General features: G+C 44.1%; 2 protein-coding genes across 2 annotated transcripts in view; one reads left to right on the forward strand and one right to left on the reverse strand.

Annotated features, from left to right (window-relative positions):
* T265_15225 (hypothetical protein) overlaps positions 1–1,214 on the forward strand; it is a gene marked incomplete at both ends in the record, with an annotated part of 8,022 nt that extends 6,808 nt beyond the window's left edge. Inside the window, one exon of the mRNA XM_009177101.1 lies at positions 966–1,214. Coding sequence (XP_009175365.1) covers positions 966–1,214 — 249 coding nt within the window. The remainder of the gene's footprint in view (positions 1–965) is intronic.
* Positions 1–25,466, reverse strand: part of T265_10655 (hypothetical protein) — a gene marked incomplete at both ends in the record, with an annotated part of 115,354 nt that overhangs the window by 13,401 nt on the left and 76,487 nt on the right. The window contains 9 exons of the mRNA XM_009177100.1: positions 2,528–2,603; positions 5,127–5,279; positions 5,423–5,482; positions 11,438–11,559; positions 14,033–14,192; positions 17,712–17,786; positions 18,735–19,109; positions 19,623–20,165; positions 23,806–23,906. Of these exons, the coding sequence (XP_009175364.1) occupies positions 2,528–2,603; positions 5,127–5,279; positions 5,423–5,482; positions 11,438–11,559; positions 14,033–14,192; positions 17,712–17,786; positions 18,735–19,109; positions 19,623–20,165; positions 23,806–23,906 (1,665 nt within the window). The remainder of the gene's footprint in view (positions 1–2,527; positions 2,604–5,126; positions 5,280–5,422; positions 5,483–11,437; positions 11,560–14,032; positions 14,193–17,711; positions 17,787–18,734; positions 19,110–19,622; positions 20,166–23,805; positions 23,907–25,466) is intronic.

Below are 25,466 nucleotides of genomic sequence, written 5' to 3' on the forward strand. Positions count from 1 at the left end.
ACCGCTCAGATGGTTTGAATTCGAGGTTTTGCGTACTTCTCAGAGCTTCTTGAACCCCAGGAGTCACCGAGTTCGTTCAGGTTCTATATTCCCCAGGCCTGTACCACCTGAAATGTTATTCATATATACAACAATATGTTTCCTTCAAAGAAACCTCAGCGACGTCAAGACTTTCCCCCGATGGAAAGGTTTCTTCGCAGGAAGGAGAATAATCGGGAACACGTAACATACATTCTAACCGCAATAATAAAAGTTATTTTGTGTCCAAGAGCTCTTCAGAAATTGTCTTTTTTAAGGAGATAGATGTCCTTATGCTCCAACTATTCAATATTCTGGCACAGCAGTGGTTCATACCCACCAGCCCACTAAGGCGATTCCATGCTACGCTTATCAACTCTGTCAACCATACCATTACCATTTTATGCGTAACCAGGAACATCTAACATGAAAAGTGACCACGAGGATGTTAGATCTTGCTAACAGTGTCTAACGTTGGTCGCTCCAGGATTCGAACTATGAACCGCTACTACACTACCCTCTTCACAATTAAACAACTAGAGAGTTTGCAAAAGAACACAGTGATGAATATTAATGGTCTTGGAATCTCGTTATCAGGTCAGGACATGTATGATGGTTAAAATAGGAGCGAAAAATGAAATACCTGGCGAGGAATGGTTAGTGAAAAACAAAACGTGGAGACACGAACGATTGGTTGTCTGCGCCCCCTCCCCACATGTCGTATCTAGTTGGATGCTGTGAGACAGTCAAGAGGGCTGTGGAATGACTCGACACGAATCAACCGGCGAAGTCACTCAACAGCCCTCTTGACAGCACCCAACTAGATAAAACTTGGGGGGGGGGGGCGCAGACACCCAGTCGTTCGTGTCTCCACCTTTTGCTCTTCACTAACCAATCTTCGCAACGTATTTAATTTTTGGTTGCAATTTTGGGGTTTTGCGGGATAGGTATTTTTGTTCATAGTCACACCACACTCGTTCGAACGGTCGTGTTCCTGTTCTGGCGTAATTATTCTGGTGAGCCCACACCAAATGAGGGGAGCACTGGACTCGAGTTTCGCTCTTTTAATAGAGCTCATCAGCAGTACATACCCAATGGCCGTACCGGGATTTGAACCCCAAACATCTGACATGCGAGGCGAGCGTGTAACCACTACCCATTTATCTCTCCTGTTTAAACCACTAGATATATACTGACCTGATGACGAAATCCCGAAACCATTAATGTTCCTCATTGTGTTCTTTTTCAAACCATGGGGATATTTAAGCAACTAAAGCGTTTACTTCGATAAAAAAGCAGACCAGACTACTGAGCAACATTCAAGGCTCGAAATGAAAGAGGGTCATTTTAGTAGAATTTGTTCAAGAAAGGTCAGTCTTCAGTGACTTGGACTGTGTAACGTGATAAACGTTCGATTTGTGAAGCCCAGTTCCGGAAGTGTTGCTCAGTCAGATGATGAGGTTCTTGGATGAGTCGTACTGGCTTCTATTATCCGTTCCTTAGGTTGGATTAGATCCCTGTGCTAACAACGACGTTCTGTTCAACCAACCCATCCCTTTCAGTTGCTTTGTAAACGACCACGTTGTTAAGTTGAAAGCAAGTGGGGTTATCCTTTAAAGAAGCTGAATATGACAGTTCCTTATGTCATACATCGTCAGAGATAATAAGGGTTAATTAAGTTTGACTGGAGGTTGGTTTCTGCAAACCAATGCAACCAACTCTCCCTCTCTTTTAGCAATTGGATGAATTTCATGTCAGGCCTTAAAGCGTTTGAACATAGGCTGCCATGTTTGGTGAACACCATTCAATAATGATGTTAGAAAGTGGAGCCGATTCTTGGTTATTTTGAGGTATGACTGTTTGCGTTTCCTCAAATGTGAGTTACTGATCACTGCTAAGGCTGCACGCTCAAATTACGAAAGCCGACTTTTCGAGCATCAGACATTCTTCAAATTTGTTCATTTAGTAGAGCTTCAGTTGACTCTTTATTTTCCACTTTGATGGGCTACGCTGATAAAAAAACGACATAAGCGGAGTGTGAAACAGTCTTTCGTGTGTAGGCCACTCGACGGCGACGATTGGTTCGAGGTAGTTTCATGCCGTGATTGGTCCCGCCCAGATTTGCTTGTGTTTGCCAGCCAGTTGGATTCATTTTTCTCTTTGTTCTGATCAAAACTCCGAAAAATTTGATGCAATTCGATTTAGAGCAACGCTTTCCTGGCAATTTCCGCAACCTTAGCAACCAGTACTATGTGCGCAAAAGTTGTTGACTCAAGCTTTGTGGTTACCATGGCGTTGATCAATGTGACCAGTTCTACGCAACCGATAAGTGTTCGTTTTAAAACTGTCGTTTTCTCTCAGGCTATGTAATCTCTCACATGTTTTACGTCCGCTGCAGGAGATGGTGAAATGTCTCGTCTTCCAAAATTCAAAGTGCCAAGGAAGTGAGTAGTGTCCGTTCAAAGGCTACGTGGCAACCTCATAGAAACCAGAACATAGAATCACTCACTTTGAAGGCGAATCCGTGCGGCGTAGGTGCTCTTAGTCGTGTCCAGCCACCAGTGGTTGTGTACAATTGAAAATGACTATCGAGCACTAAGATGCGTATCAGGTCTGTGGACTTTGTTTGTTGAAAGAAAGAAGGAACGATGAAATGGAAACGAAAAGGTTGGCTGTGAGCCAGTTATGAGCAGTTATGAGCAATCGTGCTTGAAGGGGATAAAAAACAATAACTAAGATTGTATGCACAAAACCACCTATACTGGGTTGCATTTCAGCCTCTGGTTGAGCCTTAAATTTTGAGCTGGTCGGAGAAGTCGATCCCAACAAGCCTCGGTAGTCATTTAAACTTCCCTCGACCGAAATCGCGTCTGGAAGTTACTCACCTTTTTACGCGTCTTAATAGGTGAACTGACGGTCAACAATGTAATAGGCGAAACAGAAAGGGTCCATGCAATTAAGCATGACGATAGCCTTGCTAGGATATTCCGGACGAGGGCTGGTGGGACTAACACTTGCATTTTGGACAATGGTGTAAAAAATGGGGTTGAACGTCATCGTTGCGTAACTGGAGAACAACCTTTTGATCTAAGCAACTGGCACCGCCGGATTTTGCCCAGAATTCAGCTGGAGAAATGTCGGTAGGCAATCGATACTGGTCGTACTAATTCAACGTGGCACATGTATCGATCGAAGTCAACATCAAATGACCTGGAGCAATCAATGGTTTTGAAACAAGAAATGGTGATCCACATCATCACACAGTGTGAAGATGTATTCACAAAGCATATGTAGCCTTACATCTCAAATAAACCAGACGAATGGTGTGACCACACAGGACCTTTTCCCTGTTGTCGACTGCAAAGTGCAAATCAGGAGAGGAATTTAGTTTTTACATATGAAAAAAAACCGTCCGTCATGACACAATCGGTGTATTCGAGTAAACTGCGTCGCTGTAGGCCTAAATTGCGGTACAACGGAGCAGTCTTACTGTCTTCATGCTTCATCCGTGGAGCCACAAAAAGCTGCTCAGGAAAAGGCATTCCGTTTGCGCAGCAGTTAATTCTATCGAAGACAATTTTTGGCGGGATGTTTGTCATTGCCAGCTTTTTTCCGGTGCGCTTAGCCACCGCTTACCGAGGACATTATTGTTCTCCATTCCCAATTCATGGTTAAGCAAACAGTGAGGCGAGGTCACAATCCTGGCTGCCGGTACTTTCCCCTATCTACTAAAACAGAGTACTCCTGATGCACTATTTGCTTGACTAAATCCACTGAAAATGACGGCTAATAAGTGATTGGATTGACTGCTACTTTCTGTTCAAAATGAGCGCTGGTCGAGATTGACATCCCATCCTTCTACACTTTGTATTTTCTTTTCTTCACGTTTGGGCCCTTCTTCGTAGTTTTCAGTAACGGTGCTATTGTCAGTCACGACGACAAAGTTGATTATAGTGGCTGCAAGGTCACGTGATCTTGATGACCGTAAGATGGCACAAAACCACCGTACCAGTTATCATGAAGGAAATTTAACCCAGGACAGAAGTACTCAAGTGGACTGCATGCCGTTGGTTGCTGGAGTCCGAAAGCACCGAAAGAGACTAATTCGCCACTTGTCTTTACCAAATTTCAAAGCCATTCCCTGTTGGAGCAAATTCTGACGAAACACCTCATAAAGCATGATTTTCACACCATTGATGAAAAGAACGCTTCCTCATGATGCAGGCGTAGTTGTTGGGATGTCTATCACGGTGAACTGAGTTGTCATTCCAGTTGGTTTCAACTTAGTGGCTGCTATCGTCATCTGGAACAGTATAGTCTAACTGGTACCTCCGCAACAGTGCCCCATTCAGCAATTTTGTAGAATGTCGGTAGCTCGGGTGCGCTGTTTGGTTGTTGGTCTGTTCACCGAACTTGGCAGTTTGATTGCAAACGTTTCATCACCAATCGAGGTGACATTGTCAGTGCAGTTTGCAATCAAACTGCCAAGCTCGGTGAACAGACCAACAACCAAAGTGCCCCATGTACCGCATTAAACAGACTCATGGAGTGAAAGTATGGTGAATTTTTAAATTGTGCCTCGTGTTATCGTCGCTTCTTCGAAAGCAGCAGCGTCTTGTAAAAGTGATGAGGCATGGTGGGATAAATCACTCAGCAGTAACAGCCTTTCGGTGTCCAGCTGCCATGCCACCCGAAGGAAGCACAAGGGCTGGGATACTGACAGGTTGCTCAAGTCTTAACAGGACAAGTCGAGAGGTAGAGGTCGGATTCGAACCACGTACCTTCTGGTCAGTAAATTCGCGGTCTAACCACTTTGGCCATCTCGCCCCCATAGTGGGATAACAACTATGAGGATCGATCGTAATAGGGTAGATTTAAAACACTCCATGAATTCAATTAAACATTTAAAGGAAACGCCCAGATTTGATATGTCGGAGCTGTGAGCAACGTTCATGCAATGGTATGTGGCATAAACCAGTCTGATTGGTTGATGACGCTATGCTGAATAATGATCATTTGTGCAGAATAGTGGAAATTCTTTTACTGTTGCTATCGAAGTTATCAAAAGCTTTGATGAAAAAAAACAACTGATTGGAAGATGAACTTACTGCAAGGGTCTTTTTATTCTTTTTGGATGTGTACAAACCGGAACTGCGTAGCACACACAGACGACGCGACCAGGTTTTTTCACCCGGCTTTCGAATATACAAGTAGTCTCGCCACTCGGGAAATCCAGCCTGATCGATATTGTTAAGCATCATCTGAAAAAGGTGAGATCTGAGTTGACCGAAGCACGATTATGGAACTTGCAAGGACAATGGACTTCTTGGTGTTAGCAAACAGGCAGAATGAACGAAAATCAAGAGAGACGGCGTGAGGAAACAGTGTCGCTGATTATACTTACCTGTACAGCATCTGCACTGTTGTACCGGTGAACTTCAGCGAATTCCTCTCCGAACCAGAGCTGTTTGAGAACAAAGGGTAGAGTAGCAGAGCGTCGTAATAATGTAAAAACGGCCTGAAGCATGCTGTTTGATGACACAACCAACCAAAGAGGGATGCTTTGTGGCCTAATGGGGATGAAAGCTCGACACTTCTCTAGAGTGGCGCTCTACTGAAAATAACACTGATTTTTCTGTGTTTCTCCTTGAGCTGCGTTGTATGGCTGAATCCGATGTACTAGTTACAATTCGGAAACAAGTGGGAGAACCATACAGTGCCGTGGCAAAACTCAAGACTTATGTAGAGATAGATACTTTTTGGAAAGTTAGTTGCGTAAAACAACACCGATAAACAGATCCAGATAAAAATGACGCCAGGAAACGATTAATTCTATGCACTACAACTGGATGCTCGAGGTAAGCACATCTCAAATCAGGCATTTCCACTGCTAAATTAGAAGAGTTAGTCAGACTGAGTTTTGATCAGTCATAGATCGGTTTCAAATGGTCGACTTGTGCCAGTCAATTTTGAAACATCGAATAACAAATTGAAGTGATCAAAGCACGTCGATAATCAATGAAACTTTCGTCATTCGAGCGTATGTTTGAGCCTTCAAAACAGCATGTGTTCCAAAATGACAGAAAGACAGCGTCTTCTCCACCAAACATGTTTCACTTGTCAAGAATCTCCCGATCAGTGTTTCCTGAGTTGGGCTTGTTGTGCTTACCTGTCAATGCAATAATGCAGCAGCGATACCGCAAAGTTTGACAATTTTTTTTGCTATTCGGGTGCAGATGAGACTTTGCCAAGCGAGATATGACCAAACTGGCTTGTGCAGTTTTGACCGCGCTCAGGCCCAAAGGTCTCAATTCTATCAACTTCATCTTCCTTCGTATAATACTAGTTTGAAGGTTGATGTAAACTCATCGATCCATTGGAATGCATCGTATTACCTGAGATAATAACATACATCGTTCCGAACGAAGAATGGCACGGCTTTTGTGGAGCGAATTTAGTTTGGGAAGGGGAAAGACTGGTGAATCTCCGGATAATACTGCCTCAACTTACAAACGGATATGCAGTTACACAGACTTTCACGTCAATTCAATACCCATGATAATCGTTTGATCAGGCACCACAGTTAGATTTCGTAGTCTAATCTAATTGCTAACGTGGATGGTGGGGAGTGTTATGCTCCCTTAAACACGCGGGAAAGACTGAGATTCGCAGTGTACTAGTGAGACACATGAATGATCTAAAGAGGTATAAATAGCCCTTCTATCCCAAGCTCAATGCCTGGAACTGGGTTCGAATCCCGAACGTTCTGTTAAGAAAATCACGCTTTAACCAGTGAGCTACTTGGAACTCAATGATCCGTCAATCTCTAACTGTACCAAGTGACCCACCTTATCTTTGAGTCACTTTGAAAGTGCCATTTCCAAACGATATTAGTATTTTTCCATGAAGGTCGGATAGCATTCGGAGGTGAAATCAAAACAAGCTGTCAATACATTTTGAGTGTATGATGGGTAGTGCTGTTTTCGTTGCCGAACTTTGGGTTTGTGACAAATGTGCAATCGGCGTGACCCAGTTTCTAGCCTCACGTCTGACCGGCTCAGCTAATCGATGAATACAGGTTACAGTGCCTTCGTTGGATGATCGTTAGTTAGACCGGATGAATTACTGATTTATGCGTGCAATATCGAATTTTGATGCGTTCAAAGGATTCGTTTGAGACCAAAAACAATCATATTCCTCTTTGCAATCTGAACTTCCGGTTGTCTCCTTGAACTAGGACTTGCATTAGACGTAACACATTATTCAGAAGCCTTCTATAAACTCTCAGTCGAAGTGCTTCCAGCAGCCTTATATAGTCTGTTATTTCTATACATTGTGTTGTGATTCTGACGTAGTGTATCAGCCGAAACATAAGGCGCCCTGGTGCAGCAGTCCAGGAGGAATTCACCCTCGATCCAGGTGAGTCTCCCTTGGAAACCAAATTATTATACAAATGAGTGTGTTTCACCAATAACTGCATTCTTTCCAGCGGTCTATTTTGCTGCGCGATCCGTGCTAGCGTTTCCACGCGCAACTGTGAAAGGAAAACCAAAGATTCAACAACAAAAAATCTCGGCAAGGAAGGGATCCACAACAATCCCCAAAAACCGGACAGTGATCGTTCGAATAATGCTATTGACAGAACTGAACACTGAGTAAATCTTCTTCCAGAAGGTTGACTCTTTCACAAAGGAAACTACTCACAAGGTTGCTGAAAACTCTTCGACAGCCCACGACCGGTTTCAGCCTTCTTGAGGCTCAACAAGTAGGCGCACTCCCCGAGTTTCCGTCAACCTTGTGTTCTACTTGAAACCAAATTGGACTGTTTTCGAGAAATACACTCATTTGCAAATCAATTTGGTTCTTCTTTATTCTCTCTCCGAGCAAGCTTTCAGGCTATTGGGACTGCCGTGATCTGAAAATAGCTGACCACCTCATGAAGGTGATAGTACGCTCAGTAGGTGAGCCAAGAATGATTCATACGATCCTATTACGTTGATGTTCGACTGAAGGGAGTCGGGGTATGTACTGCGTCCCAAAGTAAATATATAGCTGGAACAGCTGCGAGAGAAAAATAGAGAAGATAAATTTGTCTTAATATCTAATTCCCGCACAAATATACTACTTTCGGGAGAGGTAAACTTAGTAATCCAAAAATAAACCCATCTTGTCGTGGGGCGTCCCATAAAGAGATGGCATACAAATGAGGAGAGCGATCAAGGACTTCTTGTACAGTAGACCCCATTGTGAGAGGTTTTTCTTTCTGTGACCGGCTTCTGCTAGATTTTGAGGTTTTCATCGTTTCTGAGGATTCACCTGGCCACGTTTGAAGGCTTATACTGTTAACGCCACTATTACTTCTCGCTTCACTCTGTGTGGGCAGCCAACGGTTGTTCGTTTTGCAAGTAACGCACCAAATTTTGGGTAAGCGAACAAGGTCAAAACTGTGGTTTGGCATGCTACACGGTTCTCAACGGTTGGATCGGCCGTTTGGCAGTGTGTGGCTGCTCGGCCATTCCAAAGACACAATGATTTATCATCACACACCGTTCAGATCCTATCGGCGTTGCGCTGTTTTGTTGATATAACTATCGATCGTTGTGGGGGGAGACAGTAAATGAACACTGCAGTCTACGACAAGCAGCTTTTGGCCTGACATCACGTGACTCCATAAACCTGTTTTTGGGAACAAATTCCGTTTGAATGCCGCATACAGATAGATAAATGGGATGTTCGGCTATGAGTACATCTCATTCATCATTCGTTGTTATATGTGCACGGGGTAGACTGAAGTGCACATTGATCATATACTACGATTCACAGAGAACAGTTTACAGCACAAGCGTTCCTTTCTGCTGTGTTCTCTGAGAAGTAATCTGTATTTTATTATGGAAATTCATGACTCGATGTTTTAAGTCTCGAAGACAACTATGTTTGATACGACATCCCTCTCAACAAAAATAAATTAAAAATAGATTCCACGGGACTCCGAAAGGAAATGCAATATTTATCCATTGGTTAGCCAATACTACTTACAGATATTTCGCCTGAAGTAATTTGTTTTTGAAAGAAATAGATACTGGTGCCCATGAGAAATGCTTAAGAGATATATTGTTCATCTTGGCAGGCGATGACGTCTATTATTCTACTGTCGATGCCGGTTGATAGTCCCATTAAATGTGGTCTCTTTCTGGTTGCTCTTGGAAGCCACACATCCCGGAAACAGAACTGAACATCTGAGCGACTAAGCATTGGAACATGGGCAATCAATACTCATCAAGGGACTTCGTGAAATCACACGTTATGATGATTTTGATGCTTTGTTGTGTCGAAGTTGGATATTTTCACAGACTGAAAACAAAATAACGGCTTTCCTTACGCCGTACATTCTCTGAAACGAAGCATCAGATTGTTGATATTAACTTCGGACACCTTCCTGCCGTTCCTTTTCCGGAGAGGGACAAAAAATCCGTCACATCTGAAGCCAAATCATGGGCTGAAGAAGAAGAACCTTCATTCACAGTACTGCAATAAATAGTATCCAATAGACGGTCTGGCGATGAAGTCGCACTTTTACCTGAGGCAGGTGTGACAGAGTAGTAAGTCGTTCCCCAAGACGAGTGGGATTACCATATTTGTAGAAGCAGTGGTGCTACCTTTCCGCGAGTAAGGACAGGTTGAAAATGGTCTGCTTTAAAGACTGCGCACTCCGGTAGACCCGAGGTTGACAGCAACCGTCGGGAAATTAGACGGTACAGTCGCAAGACGGACATTCATATCGTGATCTTGGTGCTACTTCAGACGTGTCTGCTATAAGTTGCGGCATCAAGATTCAAACAGGGAAGGGTCCCTTCGGAAGAACCTACAACCGCAACCACGAGGCTAGGGAAAACCTCCCAGACCTTGCTGGAAGAAAATAGTGCAGCAACTTAGTTGCTGACGACGAAGTTAAAAAATGAGAACTGCAGAGAAGTTTTCATTATTCGGTATGTGTTGCATTTGCGGCAGGCTCCAAAATGGCACTGGATTGTTTCCGCCACTCACGTGAACCCACGCATTCAAACAGTGTTAAGACCAACCACAAGTCGCCCTCTATCTTGACCGAGGAAGCAGTGAGCCACCACATGCAACTCGGGGCTTGTCTGTATTTCGATAAGCGTGGTTGATTGCGGTTCAAATTAACCGACAAAAGCTCGCCAAAAACTTATGTGGTTTGAACTCCCCATGCGGTAGTAACCAGTCAGATTAGTTATCCTCTTTCGTTATTCGCTTCCTGGGACCAAGTGTGTTTGTTTGTTTATGCAGTTAGAATTTGTTTGAACGAAGCGCAACACTTTGTTCGCCAGTCTGTTGGATCAGTAGTCTGATGCACGTTTTAAAGCCCCCCCCTGCTGATTAGGCCCAGCTATGTTAAGTAAGATAACAGGTAACCGGAATGCGAGGACAGTAACACACACACACACACACACACACACGGAAAGACACATTTGTACTAACAAAGTGGTACAAATGGTAGGTTGTGACCAAGTTCATTTTGTAATCAGGCTATTTGAAAAATTGCACCTGCTGCTAAAATGTTCCCGTCTAGCCGGTTGTTGCGTAACAGACCAGCAGAATGCTGTTACAAATGGAACAGATATTCGATTTGTGAATTTTGGTGATTCCACCGGTTCAACCGATGGGTGCATCAGTCGATTCCCTTTTTCCCTATGAAAGCCATGTTTGCAGGCCCCAAACCCGATTGTTCAACTTTTCTTCTGATGACGTCAAACAGCAGCGTTTGAATGTCACTTCTCGGTATGAACTTTTATCTCAAATGGAATCAAGCCAAATTCTTCCGGTGGACCTTGTCAAACTGTAGGTCTATTCGTTTGGAAATGGTTTATCGATCCCTTCAAACGTTTTGGTGAAATTCTAGCACGAATATTGCCTAGAAACTTTTACAAATCTTCCCCTAGGTGCAATCAAACGAGTGTCTAAATCAACCGCTTCATCGCAAACAATTCGGCCAGTTGAACGGGAGCGCCGAATATTCATATCATGTGCCCAAAGTGACCTTCACTTAAGCGGTAATTCAAAAAGCGCAGACATCAAGTTTCATTTGGGGCACCCATCTTACAAGCGCGCACAACCTTTGACTGGGGGAGAAAAATTACTGTAAATTATATCAGAAGACGTACACACCTCGAACCAAAGACTTTTACTGGACACCGTATGTAGCTTGACGCCTTCAACCCAAAAATATAGCAGTCAATTCCAGCGTACACCCATCATACCAAATTCATACTGTATGAGTGAAAGACATACTGTCCTTATAGACACTTCGCTTCCGTGTGACAAACCACTCCCACATCGTGGGAATCTAATCACAATTAAAATGGCTGACCCGGGCTTAAAAAGTTGATGTTCCCTCACTTACTTTTGGTGACTCTATAAACCCAAAGTGGTCTTTGCGTTCCTCGAAAAATAACATATTCTGACTTCCGGTTGGCCAGGAGAGAATGCAATCGGCCACGTTCTCGTGTTCTTCAAAGACGTGTTCTGTTGACCAATGAGATGAGGGATAGCACACATGTAATAAACAGGTTGTAGTAGAAATACTATGTTTTTCTGAAATGAACTACAAATTTCTAACAAAGTCACGTTGAAAATACTGAGAAAAAAACAGTCATTTTTAATAAAGATGTCACGTTTAATATATATTGGATTGTCTTATTCAAAAGAGACGGACAGTCCTACGAATGACGTCACCTCTTTCTTGATGGATGAATTCGCAGTTCATGGGATAGGTAGAAAGGCGTCAGCACTTTCTGTGGGGTCTGCATTCAGAGAACAATCTGCATTCTCATTGATGTCTAACTTCCAGGTAGCCACAGACTGCTTTTCCACGGAATTGATTGAGCGTTTGAGAGCAGACGAGATATCTCATATCAGCAATCTGGATAGAAAATGACAACAAGGACGCCACTGACATTAACTGACATATCATGCAGCATCTCCAGCCAAATGCAGCGGGGGTCACAAGGTCCACATCCTGAAAAGCGAGTGGCACCGACATTACCGAACGTTTCGTAAACTTCTTCATACCTCTCTGCCAGGTCAAGGGTTGGCCACATTTCTGCTTCCACTACTCTGAATTGGGCGCGGAAACCAGCACTCTCTTCGGCAAACGGTGGTTAGGCATGCGCATCACACGGCCTAACCAACACAGTGTGTTCTGGTGCAGAACACATCTCTCAATGGAAGTCCCCGTTCTACAACCGGAAACTCGCTTTCTAATTGTCTCGTTAAGTAGTCTCCGACACCAACCTACACGAGCTATGTTCTTTGGATGACGATTGTCAAACATCTGACGACGTCTCAGTCCCACCGCTGGAATAGGCTAGGCCTCACAGCCGTACAACAAAAAAGCCAGCAAGTTAGCCTGATACACACGTCCCTTAAGACTCAGGGATAAGCCATTCTGACGTCAAAGGTTTCTCAAACTAGCAAACGCGATCAGGACCTTGCAGAATCGTGCATTGAGCGTCCGGTAGCATGACCTCTAATCGTGTGGGTGCGAAGTGCATACTAAAGGACAGTTCATCCGAAAAACACCCTTCGTCTTCTCCTACTCTTTGAGAACATCATCGTCTACATATTCCATATCGACAAGGTTTTCGTGACAGGCTATTTGAGTTTTGAAGACCTTCCAGCGTTCATCTTATCATCTGATCGATCCCGAAATTAAGTCAGAACAGAGAATGGGCACTCCTGACGGACGTCGCTTTGTGTACGAAAGTTTTTGGATAGTACTCCGTATACTCTCACAAGTCCGGAAATCTAAGAATACAAATAACGTGTTATGTTCACAAACTTTCGGAGCATTCCTTGATGGGCAATGAAAAGACATTTTAACCGAGTCGAATGCACCCTGAAAATCGTTCTAGAGATGTCTCATGTCATCTTTCCTGATGTAAAGAGAGTGTGGTCTCCCTGTGGTGAATTTTGTCGTGAGAAGATGAACCAAGGGCCCGAAGAAGGTACGCGCAAAACCAAGCTCTTGAACGATGAACTGGATACGGAGCATTTTCGATCTACAAGTGTCTTGAATTTAAAATGTGAAGGTTTTCTCAGAAGCTGAGCTTTTCGACAGGAATTTTTAGAAACACATTGTGCTTCGTAGGTGTGCTGACTGGTTCGCGGCACTGGAAAGATTGAGCCACATTTCACCGAGCGATAAACTTGACCCGGAAACAGATATGCAAGTGTGAAAAATTGTGCCACTGGTGTTTCTGTTTTACGCGAGCTTACTGGATTATATCGAGGCGACCAGGCTCGTTTAATCGAACTGTTTCCTACCCTCTCACACTGGTTCATAGCCATGAGCCCCATGATAAAGCTTACTGTTTAGCTGAGTTCGTTAGTTGGTAGTGCGAGGAGATTTCGGATTTTTGTTGAGTTTTCATCCTGTAATTGAAGCTGAAAAGCCGAGAAGCACTGTACAGCTGTTTTATCCTTACTGAGAATCATCTGCAGTGCACCGCTTAACCGTCCGGCCACGGGCGGCTGATCAGTTGTGTGATTAACTCGCACTTGGACAGGATATAGCGCCGCTCATCCTTCAATCACGGGATCCACATCACGCGGTCACACGTGTTGACCGGCTCCTCGAGCAACGACTTCTCAGATGGAAGTTTCACTCTTCCACTGGGCTACTTATAGATTGTTGGTAGTGTGAGGAGATTTGCGATTTTTGTGGAGATCTCGTCCTGTAAGTGAAGCCAATCTATGCTGAAAAGCCGAGAAGCCGAGAGTTAAATAGACTGTTGGATTGTGGTCCCCTAATCTTGACAAGTGCTCATTCATCCCATTTATTTTCTTCAGATTCTGCACACGTTGCATTGTAGCTTCATTAGAACTAGGTTCACTGTACATCCATACAGGAGCTGACAAACACTCATTCAAACTGTACTAACCCACTGAATTTAAACAAATGGTACGACAAAAAACTTGGTCTTTCTCTTGTACTCACCAATTTTGAGGGCCGGCACCTTCTCCACAACAGCTAGGCTGGTTGAAGGTTTGAGAAAATTCTTCTCGATCAGCAAACTTGCCACCTCGCCAGCATTCATTCGTTCCTCAATCATGATTGCTTTGGTTGTTTTGTCAGGACGGAAAATGCGAACGACCAGCTGGTGGATGGCATATTGAGAAAAGATGCATAGATGGGCGGTCGTTTGTGGGGGAACGGTTGAGAGGTTTTGTAACAAAAAACTACTTGTGGCGTCTGGTGTTTAGATATGTTTAGACATGTAGCGTGGCTGAAATTGACCGCCTGTCTTTCCTATGCCTTCAGATAGCTCACTGGTTAGGAGGCAGACTAACCACCCTGAAGGACCGCCCCTCGAAACCAACCTGGGCAACTCGATTGCCCCTGTTTGGGCTTGGGCAAACTGACAGTATTTCAGCATGGTAGCTTTGCATAGGAAGGGTGTTTCAGCTGAACTTTATTAGGAACTGATCAAATTATTTTCCACTATACCCAAAGGTTCGTGACTGGGTCCTCCGCTCTACCAACTGAGCTATCACGAGACGAGATGGCTCAAGTGGTTAGAGCGCGAATTTACTGACCGGAAGGTCCGTGGTTCGAACCCGACCTCTGCCTATGAACTTCCTCTGTCTAGGCTTTTGCAACCTGGCAGTATTCCAGTCCTCGTGTAACCTTCGGGTGATATGGCAGCTAGGCACTGGAAGAGTGCTACAGCTGAACGACTTCGATTTCTTGACTGGGTCGGCGTATGAGCCCAAACACGTTGCTCTTGAGGTAGAATTTGCAAGCTTCACTGTACATGGGTAGTAATTGTGTAAGCGGTGCACCACGCCTATGGTGCAGGAGATCTGTTCTCTCTCGAGGGACTCTCATCAAGAGGGCCAAACGGGTTTTCCGTTTAGATGTTCCTTTTTGGGGACAGCGGTAACGTAAACTAGCCCCTGCATATTTTTTAGGTTCTCCGAGCATGTAGTCCTTAACTTTTCCTCATTGGGCTGAATATTTGCACTTTCAGCTGAGCGAATGCTCTGGTTGTCAACTTAACTTCCAGACATCATCATTCTCGTCACTGACAGCACAAAAACAGTGCTCAAATCTGATGCTCCGTCGCTGTGGAAACGACGCGGGATTTCAGTCCACTCGGCTGAAAAGCCGACACGTAGATGTTACATCCATCTTGGAGTCTATCGGAATTGCAAACATCGCAAGGAGCTGTGAACTCCATACCCTCTCAAATGCAGGGCGCATGTCCTGCCATCCATCTTGACTTTGCCGACAAACAGGACAGGCTAACTCACCCTTTGTCTCTCAATCATGACTTGTGATAGAATGTTGAGTTCCATCTCGAATCGAAACCTTTTGGAGAAGCTCTCCTGACTATTCAGAACAAGCCAAGTTTTTTTACGCCACTAAGTTTGTCATTGGGTGACGCTGTCTGGTGCTAATACTAGCTCAGCATGCTGTTCTTACTCCGTGCGGCTATATGGACCACTCCACAAATGAGTGTGAATTCCACTCCATCGGGACATTCGTGAAATGTGCACTGTAAACCATTCTAGACAAGCACGAAACAGCAGCACAGCGATTCGTGGTTGTTTACCAAAGGGTGAATCGACCAGCGGATATAATTCTCACACTGTGCACCCTGTCCAAACCTGGGGTGGGTGAACAAACATAGTGTATATATAATACACTACTCATAAGGTTGCTGAAAATTATTCAACGACCTACAACCGGTTTCGCTTCCCTTGGGGCTCATAAGGTTGCCTCAGTGGCCGAGTTTCCGCCAACCTCAACAGCACGAAATTATATATATATATATATATATACATATAGTTAAAGCTAGAAGCAGTTATCCACTGCCCAATCACTGATCTAGTGAACCAATAAGAAACCAGATTGCTTAGGAAATGTCCGGACTACCTAGACAGTAGAAAATTAGATTATTATATTAGGAAGTTCGATGGAAACAGGAACTTTTCCGCTTTCGCCAGGAAGTGCGATCGTGCATGCAAAAAACACTGGACGGATACGCGTTTTGTAAGACGGTAGAAAAGTTTATATTGCTGAAAACGTCGATAAACACATCATAGTTCTGTCGTTTGCTGGGACTAAGAAATTCAAACTGTTTTTTTTTCTTCGGAAAACTGAAAATAGAATTGCAGGAAAAAATACAGATTGCTACCCGGAACGATAGTGTATGTTTATATATGGTGGTCCAGTCTCAAGAGGAAAGCTGACAAGTAGGCCTAGCCGATGGGAAAAGTGACGAATGTCCAAATACCACAAAAGTTATCACTGGAATTCGACCAATGGACATCGGGTGATATCCATCTTTAACGAAGAGAAGTCGGTGAGAAAACACCTTGGGCGGATTTCAAACTGTTCTCTGTTATTGTTTGTTTCTTCGTGGGAGGGCGATCGATGGGAACTGTGTCGGAACGTGTTAATAAAAAGTTGTCAACCGGCTATTCTTCAACAATAAAAAGGATGACGCAGAGTATCGACTCTTTCCTACGAGCAAACACTCTAAATAACCTTGCCTTTCCTTGATGACGCAACACGGCGAACCTGTATGCTGGTCGTCAGCCCTCATCTTCAGAGCGTCAGGAGCCAGTAAGTTTTCTACCAGCGGCTAAACACGAATCGGAGCTGTTGACTACGAAGACTTATAAGAACCATAAACACTCGAGAAGTAATAGAAACTTGATACTTGAGTATGAGTCTCAAGTACTAGTTCATCACATTGCTGATCAGCTGATCAGGGGGTGAGATGGCCCAAGTGATTAGAGCGCGAATTTATTGACCGGAAGGTCCGTGGTTCGAATCCGACCTCCGCCTCTCGACTTTCCCTGTCTAGGCTTGAGCAGCCTGTCAGTATCCCAGCCCTCGTGTAACCTTCGGGTGGCATGGCAGCTAGGCACTGGAAGGGTGCTACAGCTGAACGCTTTCTTTCTTTCTTCATTTGATCAGCCACTCGTGTCGTCTTCAACTGCTAGTATGTAGGTCGCATATTCACATTGTCCCAGTAATTCCTGAGATGCTCATTGTTGATGTCTCAGGAAAGTTTGGAATGAATTAAAGGACGAAACCTCGGTAGAAATTGCAAACTGTCCTTATATCACCATCGAAATGCTTGTTCATCAGCCTAATCTCCTGGAGTTGGTTTCAAAACGTACTACTTTGTGGGCATTTAGGATTAACTTTTCAAGTAAGCTGAGTTCAAGTCTTCAGAGAGTGGCTAACAATTGTGAGAAAATGGAAATATGTCTTCTCAACATCCTTTTTTGAGTAAACCTACTCTTTTCTGTACACCATCACTCTGGTGAACACCAATCAAGACTGGGGATGCCGCTGTCATTTGAGTTAATAGTTTGGGCTGTGAGTGAACTTCAACTCCTGTCACGTGATGCGAAAGGCGAACGCGTCAGTACTGCACCAGGAATGTTGGCTTGGGATGCAAGAACTGTCACATCTAAGCACAGAAGGACGTTTGCCGTGTGAAGCCTGAACGATGACCNAGCTGTCTTGGTTGTGCTCGGCACTCTGTCGTGTAGGTTCGCCTTCAAAAGGGAACCCATAATCTGTTTGATTGCACTCCTCTAGAACCGTTCCGTCAAAAAGCAAATCAATAGCTATAAACACACCAGTGTAATCTTACCTTTTTGACATTGTTTTGGTCAAGAGTTCTACGGGATCCATGTAGTGCTAAATTGCCATCAGCATGGTCGGAACCCTGTGAAAAGTAAACGAAGATGACCGTTTTAGATTAGCTTTACTCAGTGTCGTGCAGTGTCGAGATATCCTATTGGGTGAACGAAGCAGCTGAATACCATCCAACTTTAGGTCTCGCTATTCACAGTATGATTAACAATCTGGCTAAATGTCTTGGAAGTGCACAGATGAGAAAAACTAGACTGTTTTTAGCGCAAAAAAATGAAAATGGACACGAAACACCAATACATGCATTTCCGGCTAATGTCGCTGGAATGCTTTTGGGGGCAAGCTAGTCGGCAATGAAACTATTACTTCAAAAAAGTACATCACATGAATTTAGTTCCAATTCGCTGCTTCTTGAGTCGTTCTTTGAGCATGCGTGTACTGTGCGCCTTATCGTACCTTATCAATAATCTTATTCCTACCAGCTTTATCATGCGCGCAGTTGATAAAATCAACGAACGTGCTGTTCGCGTTATCTGTCTGTGTCATATCAGTGTCCCAACATACCTATAAACTGGCATGTGCTCTTTGAAAAAGAAAGCGCACTGAATCACCCGAGTAACCAGATGTGGTCTCTCTAGGAAGTGAGCATTGTTGGGAGGTTTCCTCTGGTTGAAGAAGCCTGGGAACTAGTGTTTCTAATTGACATGCTAGGAACTGACGTATTCTCTTTCCTTTCAAACTAGAATAGGTTTCGTGGGCTGATTTCAGCAACCAGTAGTCAGTTTATTTGTAATCCCCGTATGGTCGTGTGGGTTTCATGCAATGTCAAATAGTCTCACAAAACGGCCTCGTTCTATAGAAAACCTACCTTGATTTCTTTCTGTATGAATGGCTACCTCTAGCTAACTCCTAAAGACTTGATTGGGACACATTTGCGCAAAATGAAACCCAGATTTATAGGACTAGGCTTTTATTGAAAGCAGTGGTATCGCGGTAGAAGGACTAAGGTCCTGAGACCTACCGATTTATCAGACGTCGAACTTGAAGGACTAAGAGAACCGGAAAGACGATCAGTCATACTAGGCGGTGAAAGCGTTGTGCCTTTGATCAGGTCTCGCTTTTGTGTAGCAGGTGGCTGACCAGGACTCCAACTGCTGATTCCACTAAGTGAACTGTCGTCGTCTCCATCGCGTGCCAGCTTCTTTACCAGTTGGCATTGTTGCTGCGACACAGGGCTGGAACAACTGTTCGGACTGACGATATGTGGCGATTCCACATACTGGCGAGGAGGTGGAATAGGGGTTTGTCTGCTGGTAGGAATGTATGTCTGGGGTGACGAAGTTGCGGTTCCCAGCTGAACATCATTTGCGTAAATTGGGGAGCGAAGTGCCCGTTGCTGTGAATAATGGTGGAATATGACGCAGGATACGAGAAGGGTCAAACCGCAAGCACAGCTGTGACTGTGGAAAACTAGAATCCTCAAAATCTACATTTCATCGACCTGGTACAACTTGAAATCCCCAACATACAATGACAACAAAAGGTGATAAGTGATAAATTTGCATTTTCATTAAGGAAACTACTCATAAGGTTGCTGAAAACGTTCGATAGCCCACGACCGGTTTCGCCCTTTTTGAGGTTCATAAGGCAGGCACAGTCCCCGAGTTTTCATCAATCTTACGTTCTACTTGAACCCAAATCGGACTGATTTCGACAAATACACTCATTTGCAAATCAATTTGGTTTTCATGAGAGATTCATTTGAGTCTCTCGTGAAAACCAAATTGATTTGCAAAAGAGTGTATTTCTCGAAAACACTCGATATAATTAACGGAACGATCGAAAATCATAAGACTGCAAATATACTTGCACAGGAAACTGACCATACTTGCATAGTTAGTACACTCACAGCGGCCAGGGCTTTCATTTCTTCAATAACTTTCTCTTGAGTCTCGTAGTTCTGATACATGTAGTGGGCTTCTCCGTTCGGGAATAAACCTGGTGTTTTTCGTAGTGGACTGGTCGGACACGGTCTGTTGGTGTGCTGTTCTGTGGAGGCGATGACGTGTGATCCATTTCCGACCGTGGTTGTATGTGTCTGCGGTCTTGAAGGGCTATTCTGGACGCACCACAGACCTGCTTCTGTGGCTTGAAGTAAGGCCATGGAAGGGGTGTTTGGTTGAGGTGAGGTTGGTGGGCTAACACAAGCATCTCCAGCACCCAAACACGCCGGAGGAGCTGAGTCTGACGAAACGGACTTTATCACAGATACTTCAGGCTTGATGTCGCGGTTTACCTCGGCCGCCCACTGTGCAGAGATGAAACCGTTCTCTGCCCGAGTATATACTGAATCTGACCTTCGGGTTTGGACATCATTTCGTGTAAAGCCGTTACCGTTGGACATAGAGTTCACTGGTTGACTGGTCGTTGGAGAAGAGGCCAGACTGTATCTCTGAAAACAACAAAGTAGATATTCAGGGAAGTTTTACGCATTAGAAAATCGCACACATTAAAAAGAGTGGATTTACATTGATACATTAAGTATCTGTTTTATAGATTGATCAGTGAAAGAAATTTCCAGCCTCTGTGATTGATCCCCAGGTGTTGCTCTCCTTTGTAGGACTTTCATAAGTGGCGTGGCCTCGCGCATCAAACTTCATGCGGTAGATTCCTTCAAATTTTCTCTACTCGTAGGTGGATAAGTTACGTGCATTTTTCCTACGCATTTGGTTAAACATAGTTCTCAGGTTTGCTGTACGGGAGGATGTTGATAGCTCGGGTAGCCTAACTGATCCTTGGTTTGTTCACTGAGCCGGGCGGTTTGATTGCTGGCTGACCTTCGATCGTGGTTAATTGTTCGGTCGGGAGGTTCCGTTCGTTGCTTTGTTATCCTATGTACTTATTGAACGATGGTCAAGTGACCTTAAGGCTTGGACTTCCCCGCCCTCGTACTCTAGTCGATGCTGCATCGACCTCTATCCTTGACCCCTCTGGGTTCCGATCTGTGGCCTTTGTTGCTCTGACTCCAAGGTGTTCCGTGTTTCTTGGTTTGTGAATCCAGTGTTCAGTTCTACTGTTCAATGTACCGGTTGATCGAATTTGCCGTGGAGCACCATGTCTCCGGAAATTCCCTTCCGTGTCTCGTGTCTCCGTAAGCCAAAATTTTCACGTTTTCTACATTGAATTTGTGGCCTTCTTGGTTGACTGGGTTCGGTTTCCCTTTATGTAGGTCCCAGTGCGTATACGTGGGCGCGTCGGCACATGAGTGGTCGCTACGCTGACTAGGCCGTGCAGACAATCGATGTCCGATGAGCCAGCTTAATGCGACGTGTTTGTGCGTATGAGAAAAAAGACAAGCCTCGCGATCCAGTGAGCGACTGTGAGTTGAACAGTCGAGTAGGTGGGTGACGGGGTCGCTACACCTCCTGCCAGCCGCGTCGTGTCCCCTTATTCGTGTGCGTAATTTCCACCCAGTTTATTCAACGTGAAGTTCGTTACCAGTGCTTTGGTATATCACATTGTTCCTCTTGGTTTTGGCTTGTTTATCCCTCAATTTTGAGATCAGTTCCCTTAAAGTGGCACTCGGTTTTGGGCTACGACGATTCCTTTTTTACGTAAGTTAGAACCATCCATCTGGTCACTTGTTCTTGCTACTGCTGTTGTTCAGATACCTTGTTCCTCAACCTCTTCTTGAGAGAACTTCATGGATATCCATTGTTCTGGAATACTCTAAAAGTGGTGCTTTTCTTTCTTATTCCGTAATTCTGTGGTGCCGCAGTGTGTCTCAGCCCTCTTGAACAGGGTCTGGAGGCAGTCCTGGATAACTGCTGTTGTAGTTCAGTATTTAAGTATATGCAGGTTTCCAGAGTCACATCCACCTTTCTGTTTACAAAAACGTCCAAGAATGGTAGTCCGTTATTCTTTTCCAGTTCTCGATGGTAAACGTAAAATCTCCAAACTTGGTGTATCATAGATGCAAATAAACGGTTGGTAAGTCGGGAGAAATATTAAGAAAGATTTCAGTGTGGTTCTATGTGGTGTGGATCACATTCTCCATCTTCAAAGGATCGTTTGATACTCTGACAACAATAGATGCATGCATTGAGATATAAGAATAGCGTTTACTTTCAGCGGCCCTCGAGACTGGCCATACGAATGTGTAAAAAAGCAGGCCAAGACGCTGTCATGACTCTTTTTGAGGCTGACTTGTCGTTCAAACTTCAATTGTATGCGTGGAGACCATGGTTATTTGACGGCTTCCCAGCAGAAGCATCTTTCTGCCATTGGGCTGTTGACAATGGTTTCATGCAGGTTATCCGACGTCCACACAACACTACTAACTCTTAACTGAGTTGACAGCATCGACAAGATCTTGAAGGTGAAGAAACCAGTGTTGAAGACTAACCACGCAGACCAGGTTCGGTGACACAATTCGTCACCGAAAGAACGGAATCATATTGGCGGACAGAAGAGTGTTGAGCCACAAGCTTGCTTCACATATGGATTCCGGTCGCAATGTCGTACAGAAGATGAAGGAAGACCTAGGGTGTCAAACAATCTGTGCGAAGTGAATACCTTGACAGTTAACAGCCAATTTGACGGAGGGTATTACGTAAGACTGCTATTATCCACGTAAGCGGTTAAAGCTGATAAGAACCATTACCCTCCCATCTGAAGACAGAGGGGTTAAATGTGGTAACAACTTAATGATTCAAAATAATTCATGGAATGCCCTAAAACTTTATTTTTAAAGCTCAAAAAGCTGATCAGATAGTGATCGGGACAACAAGTCCTGAAGACACTTTTTCCTGACATGATAATAAAACTTCATTCTTACTGGTTTCTTGGCCGAACGCCAAACGGCCAGCGGTACACTGAAGCACTTCACAAGATCAGGAAAGCCAAAAGGGAACAAATCGACCGAGAGTACTAAAAGTATTATTCACATTCGCCATAATGATGCGGACAGCACACACTTTTACAACGAATCAGACGGTTAGTATTCTAAGTTGGCGAACTCTGACTTGTCTTCGTCGGGTCCTCGGGGAGCATCGATTTGAGGACAATGGGAAGTAGCCGCAAAGGTCTAACCCAAAGTTTCTCAGAGAGGGTTTGAGCTTAACGTTTGGGTCACCTGTGATGAAGGCCATAGTGGATAATACCTTCGTATGTATACTTCGACCGACGTAAAGGGGCTATGCCGATTGTTTATTTGAGCAAACCGCATAGTATCTGTGCTGCCCAAAAAAGCAGTCATGTGCCCAAATGCTTGCGTAGGGCCTGAGCAATACTAATCTAGGTTGTCGTTGACAAACTTCTGTTCGTGTAAAACAATGCGTAGTCCTTCTTGAAAGCTGATCTGATATTTCAACAAGCCTGAGTCATCCCGAATGACAGGTTTACCAAATCCGAGTAATTACTGATGCTGCCGCTTCGCTGACAGCCGTTTTATGGTGTTTAGTAAAGGCTTAACAGTGTACTCGCTCTGCAGTGGGCATGCGGTGTGAAGGGCACTCAAAACTCCAAGGAACCGATAAAATACGGGTGTGGCGTTAGGACCAGGTAGTGAAATTTTAAGAGAGACTTCATGGTGAATTTGTTGCTACTCCATGCCTCTCAGCTTCTCGGCAGGATGAAATCTTGACCGAATTTTCCTAGCAGCAAACTAACGTGGGTTTATTGTATAGCGGTAAGAGACACCCAGTGACTGGGTAAAGGTTTTGGACTCATTTTAAACTAAAGTCAGATTTTTACTGCGTTATCCAAGCGCGGTAGGTAAGACAGTGCAACTGAGTTCTTTTCATCCTGTTTTTTGTCCTACGTGATTGAGAATCATACTGTTTGAAAAGTTTGGCAGGCTCAATATTGATGAAGTATATGCATCTTGTTTAGCGTACCCTCATGGATAGGTAAGCGTGTAAAAGTGAGGTAGGGGGAGCCATCCGAATTTGCTTTTATCCTATTTTTCAGGTGGACAGTGCAGCCCTTTCGAGTGGCGTGGAATCTAGGCAGTCGAGCAGCATTCTGGTTACAATCGGCAGTGCCGAAAAAATTCGAATTCCTATAGGCTAGTCACATTTCGTTCAACTTACTCTCGTGAATACATTGTTCTCTTGTTCGAGCTCCTTCATTCGTTCCTCAACAACCTCGAGGTCCCGCAACAGACTACTTAAATCCCGTTCGGCGGTCGCCTCTACAAAAAGAACGGGAAACAGAAAAGGCAGACGTAGCTGATGGGCTACTAGCATATTCTCTACCGCTTTAAGTATACGCACAATTTTTTGGTCTTATAAAAGAATTTAACACTGACTTTCAAATGTCTGATTTTAGAGAGTTGCAGGACACATGCGAGAGAGGAGATTGACTTTCAACCCCCAAAAATGAGAAAATATGAAAAGGCGGATTGAATGACACGTGGCTGCAACACGTGTTATCAGAACAGTCCAAAATGTAAAACCTAACCAGAAAGATGACATTTTTTCTACTAAAAAGGCCATGCACAAATAAGGTGTATGTTTGACTTGGTCAGCTATGAATGATTCTGTGTGAATGAAGTACTTGATCGAAAGTACCTATAGGATGAATTGATCAAATGCTGTGTATCAGTACAAATGTCCGGGTGTGATGGCGGTCTAATACGAACTGAGAAAGATTAAATGCTCAACTATCTAACTAAGGACAGTAGCCAAAATATCATGCGGGGTTCCTGTCCGGGTAGAATCAAGCTGAAATCTCTGTATTCCATGAGTAGAATTTCTGAGTAGAATTCTAGTAGAACTCTACCAATCGACCACAAAGATGACGTTCAGTTTTAGTCAGACAACTCACAACGGGTTCGGAAATTTCAATCACCTGCTATCTTCCATTTCAACATTGATTTTTAGCACACTGAGCGATAAAGCCAAAAAGCGAACCAAGGCCTCCATATCAACCACTCTGGTGCCTCATAGCTTCTTTATGGCAACTGGCGTTTGGAAACAGAACCACAATCAGTATTGTAGATGAATTCTGATTCCGCAAGGATATCGATGCGTCCCATGATAGAGAAGACTCTGGTGGAAACGTCCCATGCTATCCGGCAAGATTTAATCCCACCAGTGTTCCTACGCTACTCTTCCACATGAGTGTATTTGCCATTTGAGACAGGTGGCATGGACGGCGGAGGCACTCCACAAAGAGGCACATTCATAAAGACTCAACTTGAATATCAGTGCATTGGTACACATGTTTTCGACTGTAGATAGCCAGTCTTGATGCGGGATAGCTAGAACATGATGTTGTATGCGAACAGACTTATATAGTCCATGACCCAAATCACTGTCTAGGAGGTTAAGCATCTTTGGAAATGGCACGAAAGGGGTAGTTTAACTAAACGTTCTCAAGATATCTTTTCTAACCAATTTTCCAAGTGTTCTACCTTTCGAGAACACTTCTCGACTTCCCTATCCATCCGGTATCCTTACAAATGGATCGATTTTATCTTGGGTTGAATAGAAAACCCGTTCAAAGGGTGTCCGAGACTGAGTAACATAGTTTTCGCGAGTCAAGTGCTTTTATTGATTTTGTTAGTCATACCGTGGTCAAATGGAGTTAATGTTAACACAATATGACCGCAAAGTTAGAAGGTGGCGTGGGCTGAACAAACGAGTTACCAATTTGGAGAGTTTATTTCGTCAGCTTGGCACAGCCTTTTGCAACATTTCACAAGGCATATGCCATATCGGTTTTTGATTCACAAAAACAAGACCAAATT

The sequence above is a fragment of the Opisthorchis viverrini genome (assembly GCF_000715545.1).
Source record: "Opisthorchis viverrini unplaced genomic scaffold opera_v5_389, whole genome shotgun sequence".
Taxonomy (NCBI): Eukaryota; Metazoa; Platyhelminthes; class Trematoda; order Opisthorchiida; family Opisthorchiidae; genus Opisthorchis; species Opisthorchis viverrini.